Source organism: Oncorhynchus nerka, linkage group LG26 (assembly GCF_034236695.1).
Source record: "Oncorhynchus nerka isolate Pitt River linkage group LG26, Oner_Uvic_2.0, whole genome shotgun sequence".
In the NCBI taxonomy this organism is placed as follows: Eukaryota; Metazoa; Chordata; class Actinopteri; order Salmoniformes; family Salmonidae; genus Oncorhynchus; species Oncorhynchus nerka.
The window spans coordinates 30,500,457-30,513,768 of NC_088421.1; the positions used below are offsets into that span (position 1 = coordinate 30,500,457).

Sequence of the window (13,312 nt, forward strand, 5' to 3'; positions counted from 1 at the left end):
GTGTATTATAATGCATGTGTGTGTGTGTTTGTGTATTATAATGCATGTGTGTGTGTTTGTGTATTATAATTCATGTGTGTGTGTGTTTGTGTAATGTAATGCATGTGTGTGTGTGTTTGTGTATTATAATGCATGTGTGTGTGTGTTTGTGTATTATACTGCATGTGTATGTGTGTTTGTGTGTGTATTATAATGCATGTGTGTATGTGTGTGTATTATAATGCATGTGTGTGTGTGTTTGTGTATTATAATGCGTGTGTGTGTGTGTGTGTGTGTGTGTGTATTATAATGCATGTGTGTGTGTATTATAATGCATGTGTGTGTGTGTGTGTGTGTGTGTGTGTGTGTATTATAATGCATGTGTGTGTGTGTATTATAATGAATGTGTGTGTGTATTATAAAGAATGTGTGTGTGTGTGTATTATAATGCATGTGTGTGTGTGTATTATAATGCATGTGTGTATGTTTGTGTATTATATTGCATGTGTGTATGTGTATTATGATGTATGTGTGTATGTTTCAGGTATGCGTATCCTGGTGAATCTCCTCCTGGACACACTGCCCATGCTGGGAAACGTCCTCCTGCTTTGTTTCTTCGTCTTCTTCATCTTCGGCATCATCGGAGTGCAGCTGTGGGCGGGATTACTAAGGAACCGATGCTACCTCGAGGAAAACTTCACCCTGTGAGTGACAGTGTGTGTGTGTGCGTGTGTGTGCGTGCGTGCGTTAATTTGATTGTGGTGTAATTTATTCTCAACAAGACTACCTCCTCCCAGTCAGTAGCTGTACGTGATTAAATTCCCGGTCACCTCTCCATATTCATGACCGAGATGTAACGTGAATGCCCACCCTAACCTTGTCAATGACAGAATGGCACTGTATGTGAGTGAAGTCAGTGAGTGAGTGGGTCTGTACGTGTGTGTGTGTGTGTGTGTGTGTGTGTGTGTGTGTGTGTGTGTGTGTGTGTGTGTGTGTGTGTGTGTGTGTGTGTGTGTGTGTGTGTGTGTGTGCGCATGCACATGTGTGTGTGCTCTCCTGGTGAGGAATAATGTGATTCAGAGGGGTGTCTGTGTTCCTGACAGTATCTCCTTCCAGAGTGTGTGTTCTCAGTTTTTTATATTTTTTTATTAAACATTTAACTAGGTGTAACGTTCGTCGTTAGAATGAGACCAAGGTGCAGCGTGGTAGGCGTACATTTGCCCTGGATCATCACTACAGGCTCAGGGCCATGGATCATCACTACAGGCTCCAGGCCATGGATCATCACTGGAGGCTCCGGGCCATGGATCATCACTAGAGGCTCCAGGCCATGGATCATCACTACAGGTTCCGGGCCATGGATCATCACTACAGGCTCCGGGCCATGGATTATCACTACAGGCTCCAGGCCATGGATCATCACTACAGGCTCCGGGCCATGGATCATCACTACAGGCTCCGGGCCATGGATCATCACTACAGGCTCCAGGCCATGGATCATCACTACAGGCTCCGGGTCATGGATCATCACTACAGGCTCCGGGCCATGGATCATCACTACAGGCTCCAGGCCATGGATCATCACTACAGGCTCCAGGCCATGGATCATCACTACAGGCTCCGGGCCATGGATTATCACTACAGGCTCCGGGCCATAGATCATCACTACAGGCTCCGGGCCATGGATTATCACTACAGGCTCCGGGCCATGGATTATCACTACAGGCTCCGGGCCATGGATTATCACTACAGGCTCCGGGCCATGGATCATCACTACAGGCTCCGGGCCATGGATTATCACTACAGGCTCCGGGCCATGGATCGTCACTACAGGCTCCGGGCCATGGATTATCACTACAGGCTCCAGGCCATGGATCATCACTACAGGCTCCGGGCCATGGATTATCACTACAGGCTCCAGGCCATGGATCATCACTACAGGCTCCGGGCCATGGATCATCACTGGAGGCTCCGGGCCATGGATCATCACTACAGGCTCCGGGCCATGGATCATCACTACAGGCTCCGGGCCATGGATTATCACTACAGTCTCCAGGCCATGGATCATCACTACAGGCTCCAGGCCATGGATTATCACTGGGGGCTCCGGGCCATGGATTATCACTACAGGCTCCGGGCCATGGATTATCACTACAGGCTCCAGGCCATGGATCATCACTACAGGCTCCAGGCCATGGATCATCACTGGAGGCTCCGGGCCATGGATCATCACTAGAGGCTCCAGGCCATGGATCATCACTACAGGCTCCGGGCCATGGATCATCACTACAGGCTCCGGGCCATGGATTATCACTACAGGCTCCGGGCCATGGATCATCACTACAGGCGCCAGGCCATGGATCATCACTGGAGGGTTCTTGCCATGGATCATCACTGGAGGCTTCGTGCCATGGATCATCACTGGAGGCTTCTTGCCATGGATCATCACTGGAGGCTTCTTGCCATGGATCATCACTACAGGCTCCGGGCCATGATTTATCACTGGAGGCTTCGTGCCATGGATTATCACTGGAGGCTCCAGGCCATGGATCATCACTACAGGCTTCGGGCCATGGATCATCACTACAGGCTTCGGGCCATGGATCATCACTACAGGCTCCAGGCCATGGATCATCACTACAGGCTCCGGGCCATGGATTATCACTACAGGCTCCGGGCCATGGATTATCACTACAGGCTCCAGGCCATGGATCATGACTACAGGCTCCAGGCCATGGATCATCACTACAGGCTCCAGGCCATGGATCATCACTACAGGCTCCAGGCCATGGATCATCACTACAGGTTCCAGGCCATGGATCATCACTACAGGCTCCAGGCCATGGATCATCACTACAGGCTCCGGGCCATGGATCATCACTACAGGCTCCGGGCCATGGATCATCACTACAGGCTCAGGGCCATGGATCATCACTACAGGCTCCAGGCCATGGATCATCACTGGAGGCTCCGGGCCATGGATCATCACTAGAGGCTCCAGGCCATGGATCATCACTACAGGCTCCGGGCCATGGATCATCACTACAGGCTCCGGGCCATGGATTATCACTACAGGCTCCGGGCCATGGATTATCACTACAGGCTCCGGGCCATGGATTATCACTACAGGCTCCGGGCCATGGATCATCACTACAGGCGCCAGGCCATGGATCATCACTGGAGGGTTCTTGCCATGGATCATCACTGGAGGCTTCGTGCCATGGATCATCACTGGAGGCTTCTTGCCATGGATCATCACTGGAGGCTTCTTGCCATGGATCATCACTGGAGGCTTCTTGCCATGGATCATCACTACAGGCTCCGGGCCATGATTTATCACTGGAGGCTTCGTGCCATGGATTATCACTGGAGGCTCCAGGCCATGGATCATCACTACAGGCTTCGGGCCATGGATCATCACTACAGGCTTCGGGCCATGGATCTTCACTACAGGCTCCAGGCCATGGATCATCACTACAAGCTCCGGGCCATGGATTATCACTACAGGCTCCGGGCCATGGATTATCACTACAGGCTCCGGGCCATGGATTATCACTACAGGCTCCAGGCCATGGATCATCACTACAGGCTCCAGGCCATGGATCATCACTACAGGCTCCAGGCCATGGATCATCACTACAGGTTCCAGGCCATGGATCATCACTACAGGTTCCAGGCCATGGATCATCACTACAGGCTCCAGGCCATGGATCATCACTACAGGCTCTGGGCCATGGATCATCACTACAGGCTCCGGGCCATGGATCATCACTACAGGCTCCGGGCCATGGATCATCACTACAGGCTCCGGGCCATGGATTATCACTACAGGGTCCGGGCCATGGATCATCACTATAGCGCACCGGCCTGTGAATGCTCACTGGAGACACCGTGCACCTCACTGCATAACACGGTGCCTGACCAGTCACACACTCCCCACGGTAAGCATGGGGAGTTGGCTCAGGTCTAAACCCTGACACTGCCAATCTCCTCGTGTGGGCTGCCTCTCGTGCTTGCTTTGTTGGTATAACTCCTCGTAACGTCGCCGTTCCTCTTTCGCTGCCTCTATCTCCTCCTTCGGACGGCAATACTCCCCAGCCTGCGTCCAGGGTACTGCTCCATCCAGGATCTCCTCCCAGGTCTATTCCTAATGACCACGCTGCTTGGTCCGTTGGTGGTGGGATCTTCTGTAACGTTCGTTGTTAGAATGAGACCAGAGTGCAGCATGGTATGCGTACATTTTCTTTTCATTTTAAATGTTCCACCAAAAACAATAAACAACTCAACGAACATAAAGCTAGGGGTGCAAACACATGCAACAACCAAAGACAAGATACCACAACAGAAAGTGGGAAAAAGGGCTGCCTAAGTATGATCCCCAATCAGAGACAACGATAGACAGCTGCCTTTGATTGGGAACCTTACTCGGCCAAAAAGAAAGAAATAGACAACATAGAATGCCCACCCCAAATCACACCCTGACCTAACCAAATAGAGAAATAAAACGGCTCTCTAAGGTCAGGGCGTGACACTAGGCAAGTCCTACGTGGCTGACTCTGTCCCTCAGTTAAGCTGTAAACACTCCTAGTTGGAAGTCACCTTTCAGAAAGGTGTAAGATAATGCTGTAACAATATAGCCATGTCTTACTAACGTTAAACACCTTTTGCATAAATGGTGGACACTTTAAGCACTGCTAAGAGTGTGCAAATCTGTCATCAAGGTAAAGTGTGGCTACTTTGAAGAATCTCAAATATAAAATATATTTAGACTTGTTTAACACTTTTTTGGTTACTACATGATTCCATATTTGTTATTTCATAGTTTTTATGTCTTCACTATTATTCTGCTATGTAGAAAATAGTCAAAATAAAGAAAAACCCTGGAATGAGTAGGTGTGTCAAAACTCTTGACTGGTTCTGTATATATATATATATGCAATTTGTACTATATGTTTAGAATATGTAAGTGCTTAAGATGCCATTCTTTAATTATCTCTTTAATTAGTTAATTGTCCATGGCAGCTTTCAGATTGGAGCTTCAGCTTGTGTTGCAGGAAGCTCAGCTCAAGAACAGTATTAACTAATGCTAAGGGTTAGCCAGAGTGGTTGGATGCTTAATTGAAGGACCCTTGTGTATTAGCCAGGGAGTATGCTAATGGTGAGATGAGAGGTTGCAATGGGAGGTGATTAGCTGGAGTAGCTGAATGTTACAGTGGAGGACAGCACACCTCTCCTGGTTTATCTACATCTCTCTCCTCTTCCTCTACTGCCGTTGCCCTCTCTCTCCACCTCTCTCCTTCTTTCTCCCTCCCTTTATCTTCCTCTCCTTTCTCACTCTCCCTCCCTTTATCTTCCTTTCCTTTCTCACTCTCCCTCCCTTTATCTTCCTCTCCTTTCTCACTCTCCCTCCCTTTATCTTCCTCTCCTTTCTCACTCTCCCTCCCTTTATCTTCCTCTCCTTTCTCTTCCTCTCTCCCCTCCCTTTATCTTCCTCTCCTTTCTCACTCTCCCTCCCTTCATCTTCCTCTCCTTTCTCACTCTCCCTCCCTTTATCTTCCTCTCCTTTCTCACTCCCCTCCCTTTATCTTCCTCTCCTTTCTCACTCTCCCTCCCTTTATCTTCCTCTCCTTTCTCACTCTCCCTCCCTTTATCTTCCTCTCCTTTCTCACTCTCCCTCCCTTTATCTTCCTCTCCTTTCTCACTCTCCCTCCCTTTATCTTCCTCTCCTTTCTCACTCTCCCTCCCTTTATCTTCCTCTCCTTTCTCACTCTCCCTCCCTTTATCTTCCTCTCCTTTCTCACTCTCCCTCCCTTTATCTTCCTCTCCTTTCTCACTCTCCCTTCCTTTATCTTCCTCTCCTTTCTCCTCTCCCTCCCTTTATCTTCCTCTCCTTTCTCACTCTCCCTCCCTTTATCTTCCTCTCCTTTCTCACTCTCCCTCCCTTTAACTTCCTCTCCTTTCTCACTCTCCCTCCCTTTCATCTCCCTTCTTGTATTACCTTTCCTTGTCATTCTCTCTCTCCCCTGATTTTTCTCCTTCAACCAAGCTACACCGACAGACTGCACACATCTCCATCCCTCTCTCCCACCCTCCCTCCCTCCCTCCCTCCCTCCCTCCCTCCATCCCTGACTGGCAGGTGTTTTCTCAGTGGCTTGCTGCTCTGTGCTGAGCCGTGCTGATGCATGCTGTGTTGGGCTGTAGCTAGGCTCCTGGCGGTGGTCCACTTCTCATTCACGCTCCACTACCCCACAGCCTCCACTGTCTGACTGGGCCACGGACTCCTCCTCCACCGCCATCTCTCCTTCTTTTTAATACCTCTCTCTCTCCCCTCTCTCTCTCACACACTAATTATTCCTGTTATACTGCCCTCTCTCTTTCTTTAACTTTGTTGTACTTTCCATCATATTTCCCTCTCTCTCTCCCTCTCTCCCTCTCCCTCTCTCTCTCTCTCTCTCTCTCCCTCTCTCTCTTTCTCTCTCTCTCTCTCTCTCTTTCCCTTTAGCTTCAAATGAACAGGAAACAGTGCAGCCCGTCTGATCAGACTGGTGGTTATTGATCCTGTTGTGGTTCTCAGTATATCTGTGGTCTCTCTCTGTGGTCAAGGACAAAGACTATATGTCAGCAGAATACAGCCTGGTATTGAGGAGGAGACAGAATAGACAGACTGGTGAAGGAATGACACCCAAAGGATATGAGCCGTTTACCCTTAGTCAATACAATACTAGAGCCCTAATGCTTTGCTCCTGAGGGTTGTTGTGTATATGTATGACCTATGGGTGACCTATGGGTGACCTATGGGGTGTGCGAGTGTGTGTGTTTTTCAGTCAGTATGACATGTGACCTATAGGTGTGTTCCTTTCATGGTCAGGGAGAGAGAGCAAACAGACGATGGAGAGATGGAGAGGAGAGGAGAGGAGAGGAGAGGAGAGTTATTTCTCTGAAACAGACAGGGGAATAGTCAGTCTGCTCCTATATAGAGGAAACAGGACACACATATAAAATGGAAATGACTAGTTCCACTTCAACTGATGATAATCATTTAAAGTCTGGTTTGGTATTTGTACAAAATACAAAATCAAAATCACCTGCCCGGGCACTAAGATTGCAGAGGTGTGTGAATGGCATGTTTAAAACCTCTGGTGGTGAGGAATATGATACTCCAAGAGTTGGGTTTGTGGCAGATTCTGCCCAAGTGAGTAAATGATCCCTACGCACTTCTGCTCCACCTACTTCCTGTTTCTGCTAGTATCCTGTGATAAAAATAGTCAAAATACATGAGGAGTTTGGAATTGGGTAAGTGTGTGTATGTGTGTGTGCGTGCCTGTGGCGTGTTAATGTGTGTGTGTGTGTGTGCAGCCGTGCATGTGTGCGCATACATCTTTGTGTGCTTACGTGTGTGTGTGTGATCACACATGCATATTTATAACACACTCTTTCTCTCTCTCTTCCCCCTCCCAGTTCGTCAGGTCTGACCCTACCCGCCCCTTACTACCAGCCGGAGGAGGATGACGAGCGCCCCTTCATCTGCTCTCTGGCCCAGGATAACGGGATCATGTCGTGTGGTGACGTCCCGGCCCGGAGGGAGGGGGGAAGGACCTGCTGTCTGGACAGGGAGGATGCCTACCACCGCCAGTCCCTGGGGCTCATCCCTGAACCACTAGTCAACAGTTCAGCCAGTGCAGTGGGTCTCTGTATCAACTGGAACCAGTACTATACTAGATGCCATACTGGACATAATAATCCACACAAGGGGGCGATCAACTTCGATAACATCGTATACGCCTGGATTGTTATCTTCCAGGTAAGAGGGGAGGGGAGAGGAGAGGAGGGAGGGAGAGGGAGAGGAGGAGGAAGGAGAGGAGGAGAGGAGGGAGAGGGGAGGAGGAGGAGGGAGGGAGAGGAGGAGGAGAGGAGAGGAGAGGGGAGGGGAGGGGAGGAGGAGGAGGAGAGGAGAGGAGGGAGGGGGAGAGGAGGAGGGAGAGGGGAGGGGGGGATGGGGGAGGAGGAGAGGGCAGGTGGGGATGGGGAGGAGGAGATGGGAGGGGGAGAGGGGAGTGGATGAGGGGAGTGGATGGGGAGGGGAGGGGATGGGAGAGGAGAGGAGGGGAGGGGAGGGGTTGAGGGTGTGGGGAGGACACACACAATAATGCATGCACACCTACAAGCATACACTCACACACACACACACACACACACACACACACACAAACACACACAAACACACACAAACCCTCAGCTGGTTGTATATCTGTCTCCAGGTGATCACCCTGGAAGGCTGGGTAGAGATCATGTACTATGTAATGGATGCTCACTCCTTCTACAACTTCATCTACTTCATCTTCCTCATCATCGTAAGTACACTACACACACCAACATGATGCTATCACAACAAATCTGTACTGTGTTTTGTCAATCAGTTTGTAACTGGGCTTCCACCACAAAACAATGCCCTGTTAGGTTTACATAATTCTGATAACAGGAAGCAGGAAATCAGGAATCGTGTAACCAGGACTCCAGGCTAACCTATAGGAAATGTGGGAAAGTTACCAGAATGTTGCAACACTACACCCTATGTGTTAAGAGATTGATTGAGATAGTTTGCTTTTCTTTTATTCATACGCAAACTGGCCTTCAGTGTATATGGGCAAAGGTCCTCCAACTGAAACATGAGGAGGTAGTGTGATACACTCCTTCCACTCTGGCTTTGTAAGTGATTCCTCTTTCCCTCCGAGGGCTCATCTCCTGGCCCTCATAATGCTCCCATGGGACTCGTATCTGACTGGCAGATTTCAGTGTTAATAGACTTGTAAAATCAGACCGTAAGATACACGGTTTCCAGAATCAATGGCCGGGTAGACAGTAAAGTGAATTTATCTGAGGCTTAATCTCTGTAATGGATGTGAGAGCAAAGAGGGGGCTGAAAGTTTGGCCCTGCCTCCTGTTCCTTCTTACTTTATTGGCGGCCATGTTTGAAGAAACACTGGTGAATATGCCTGAAGATGGAGAAATACTGGTGAATACGCCTGAAGATGGAGAAACACTGGTGAATACGCCTGAAGATGGAGAAACACTGGTGAATACACCTGAAGATGGAGAAACACTGGTGAATACGCCTGAAGATGGAGAAACACTGGTGAATACGCCTGAAGATGAAGAAACACTGGTGAATACGCCTGAAGATGGAGAAACACTGGTGAATACGCCTGAAGATGGAGAAACACTGGTGAATACGCCTGAATATGGAGAAACACTGGTGAATACGCCTGAAGATGGAGAAACACTGGTGAATACGCCTGAAGATGGAGAAACACTGGTGAATACGCCTGAAGATGGAGAAACACTGGTGAATACGCCTGAAGATGGAGAAACACTAGTGAATACGCCTGAAGATGGAGAAACACTGGTGAATACGCCTGAAGATGGAGAAACACTGGTGAATACGCCTGAAGATGGAGAAACACTGGTGAATACGCCTGAAGATGGAGAAACACTGGTGAATACGCCTGAAGATGGAGAAACACTGGTGAATACGCCTGAAGATGGAAGAACACTGGTGAATACGCCTGAAGATGGAGAAACACTGGTGAATACGCCTGAAGATGGAGAAACACTGGTGAATATGCCTGAAGATGGAGAAACACTGGTGAATACGCCTGAAGATGGAGAAAAACTGGTGAATACGCCTGAAGATGGAGAAACACAGGACCATTTTAGAATATCCGGTGGAGGGAGATTAGGGAGAGAGAAGGGAGAAGAGGGAGGAGGAGGGAGAGAGATGGGGTGGAGGAGGGAGAGAGGAGGAGGATAGATGAGAAGAAGGAGGTGGGGAGGAGGGAGAGAGAGGGAGGAGAAGGGAGAAGGAGGTAGAAGAGGGAGGAGGAGGCAGAGAGATGGGGAGGAGGTAGAGAGGAGGAGGAGGGATGGGGAGAAGGAGGGAGAGACATGGGGAGGATGGTGAGAGAGAGAGATGAGGAGGAGGGAGAGAGAAAGAGGAAGAGGAGGGAGAGAGATGGGGAGGAAGAGGGGAGAGATGGAGAGAGAAATGGGGGAGGAGGAGGAGATACAGTATAAAGAGAGAATGAAGGAGTATGAAAAGAGAGGAGTGAGAGAGGAAGAAAGGGATATGAAAGAGAAGTGTGCAAATATAGAGGAATATTGAAAAGAGAGAGGTGAGAGAGAGGGATGAAAGACAGAGGAGATAAGATAAGAGGAGAAGAGAAGAGAGGGTGTCTAGCCTGCATACTTCAGAGAGAAACAGGTTGAGATGTCTCTGTCTCTGCAGGCGTCAGGTTGCTCTGTGGCACCCGGCGGCCATTTTAATCCACGCCTCGCAGCGTGCCGTCTGACTAGCGATAGGTCTTAATCCGGTTTGGGTCACAGCGAGTGACCGAATTAGCATTAGTGTTTAATTAGGAACGATCAGAGTGGTGGGCTCCCGTCGCGAGTGTGTGACACATATGCAGTGCACACACACGTCTACCCACACACACATACTTGTGATGCGGATCCTAACAGAGAGACATGCTGTCCCCAAGATGATGCCATGTCATCATGTGTTCATATCCCAGCATGCATTGCCAGACAGCCCTCTGAGGACTCAGAGGAAGTGACTGCTGTGAATTATGGGTAATTATTAGAAGGAAAGGAGACGAGATCATATACGGTGTATACACATTCTCAAATAAGCTTATGAGGGAAACATAATTGAGGGAAACAGCAATACTATACAGTTAGACTAGGGGCTCCCGAGTGGCACAGCGACCTAAGGCACTGCATCTCAGTGCTAGAGGTGTCACTACACACCCTGCTATGAGTTCAGGCTGTATCACAACCGGCTGTGATTGGGAGTCCCATAGGGCGTTGCACATTTTGCCCAGCATCGTCATGGGTTAGGCTTTGGCCAGGGTAGGCCGTCATTGTAAATAAGAATTTTTTTCTTAACTGACTTGCCAAGTTAAATTGAAAATAGACTGTTATTGGTTATCTTTTTGAGAGGACAGTCATCATGCTCTTATCACCACAGAGCTGCTCCTCTCCAGACCCTCCCCTCTAACAACACATTCACATTATTACCATGCAGAGACTCCTCAATGTCATCCCCACCAACAGGAGCAGGGGATCTTTTCTAGTCTCTTGAGTTTGTGTTCAATTCAATCAAACCAGCATTGCAGTAGCTCGTTTTGAAAGGTTAAATAAAATCATGGAATGGTTTGGGTTTCTGTAAAACTTACTACTGCAAAGAGGTAGACAAAGAGGTAGACTCCTTTCACAGGTACAGTTGAAGTGGGAAGTTTACATACATTTAGGTGGGAGTCATTAGAACTCGTTTTTTCAACCATTCCACAAATGTCTTGTTAACAAACTATAGTTTTAGCAAGTCGGTTAGGACATCTACTTTGTGCATGACACGAGTCATTTTTCCAAAAATTGTTTACAGACAGATTATTTCACTTAAAATTAATTGTACCACAATTCCAGTGGGTCAGAAGTTTACATACACTAAGTTGACTGTGCCGTTAAACAGCTTGGAAAATTCCAGAAAAGATGTCATGGCTTTAGAAGCTTCTGATAGGCTAATGGACATCATTTGAGTCAATTGGAGGTGTACCTGTGGATGTATTTCAAGGCCTACCTTCAAACTCAGTGCCTCGTTGCTTGACATCATAGGAAAATCAAAAGGAATCAGCTAGGACCTCAGAAAAATTGTTGACCTCCACAAGTCTGGTTCAATCTTGGTAGACATTTCCAAACGCCTGAAGGTACCACATTCATCTGTACAAACAATAGTACACAAGTATAAACACCATGGGACCACACAGCCATCATACCGCTTAGGAAGGAGACGCGTTCTGTTTCCTAGAGATGAACTTACTTTGGTGCAAAAAGTGTAAATCAATCCCAGAACAAGAGTAAAGGTCCTTGTAAAGAATCTGGAGAAAACAGGTACAAAAGTATCTATATCCACAGTAAAACAAGTCATATACCAACATAACCTGAAAGGTTGCTCAGCAAGGAAGAAGCCACTGCTCCAAAACCACCTGCAACTGCACATGGAGACAAAGATCGTACTTTTTGGAGACATGTCCTCTGGTCTGATGAAACAAAAATAGAACTGTTTGGCCATAATGACCATCGTTATGTTTGGAGGAAAAAGGGGGAGGCTTGCAAGCCTAAGAACACCATCCCCACCGTGAAGCACAAGGGTGGCAGCATCATGTTGTGGGTGTGATTTGCTGCAGGAGGGACTGGTGCAATTCACAGAAAAGATGGCATCATGAGGGTGGAAAATTGTGTGGATATATTGAAGCAACATCTCAAGACATCAGTCAAGAAGTTAAAGCTTGGTCGCAAATGGGTCTTCCAAATGGACAATGACCCCAAGCATACTTCCAAAGTTGTGGCAAAATTGCTTAAGGACAACAAAATCAAGGTATTGGAGTGGCCATCACCGAGCCCTGACTTCAATCCTATAGAAGATTTGTGGGCAGAACTGAAAACGTGTGTGCGAGCAAGGAGGCCTACAAACCTGACTCAGTTACACCAGCTCTGTCAGGAGGAATGGGCCAACATTCACCCAACTTATTGTGTGAAACTTGTGGAAGGCTACCCGGAACATTTTACCCAAGTTAAACAATTTAAAGGAAATGCTACCAAATACTAATTGAGAGTATGTTAACTTCTGCCCCACTGTGAATGTGATGAAAGAAATAAAAGCTGAAATAAATCATTCTCTCTACTATTATTCTGACATTTCACATTCTTAAAATAAAATGGTGATCCTTACTGACCTAAAACAGGAAATTCTTACTAGGATTAAATGTCAGGAATTGTGAAAAATTGAGTTTACATGTATTTGGTTAAGGTGTATGTAAACTTCCGACTTCAACTGTATATGCTTCCTGTTGATCAGAATAAGAAGTGTCTTGTGTGTGTGGGCAGGAGTTTCGAAACACAATACGTAAACAAATATATTGCGAGTTGGATTGAATGCCAGGCAGAATATCACTGTACTGTTAAATAGGCCTGATCATACTAAGAGGATTGCGTCATGGTGTTGTGTGAATACATAAGTGTTCACTTGGTTGGCAGGTCTGAAACAGAGGCTGCCATTGGCCGTGCGCATTCTGATTGCCAGCGTCCTTCGTGACCTGGAGACAGGCGTCGAATCACAGCATAGTCACGTCTGTCTGGGGATAATGCAGCAACTCGATTGGCTTTAACCTGTGTGGGCGGGTCTGAACTTTTTCTGTATCTTCCTGCCAAGTTCTCATCTTCCTCTATCAGCTCCAATCACAGTCATGTTAACCTGTTGCTCGGCAACTGACTGGTGACT

At 47.8% G+C, this 13,312-nt stretch overlaps 1 protein-coding gene across 1 annotated transcript in view; it reads left to right on the top strand.

Annotated features, from left to right (window-relative positions):
- The window catches only part of LOC115125466 (voltage-dependent T-type calcium channel subunit alpha-1I-like), a gene marked incomplete at its 5' end in the record, with an annotated part of 168,195 nt that overhangs the window by 41,450 nt on the left and 113,433 nt on the right, over positions 1-13,312 (top strand). Inside the window, 3 exon segments of the mRNA XM_065010953.1 lie at positions 524-683; positions 7,438-7,780; positions 8,238-8,330. Of these exon segments, the coding sequence (XP_064867025.1) occupies positions 524-683; positions 7,438-7,780; positions 8,238-8,330 (596 nt within the window).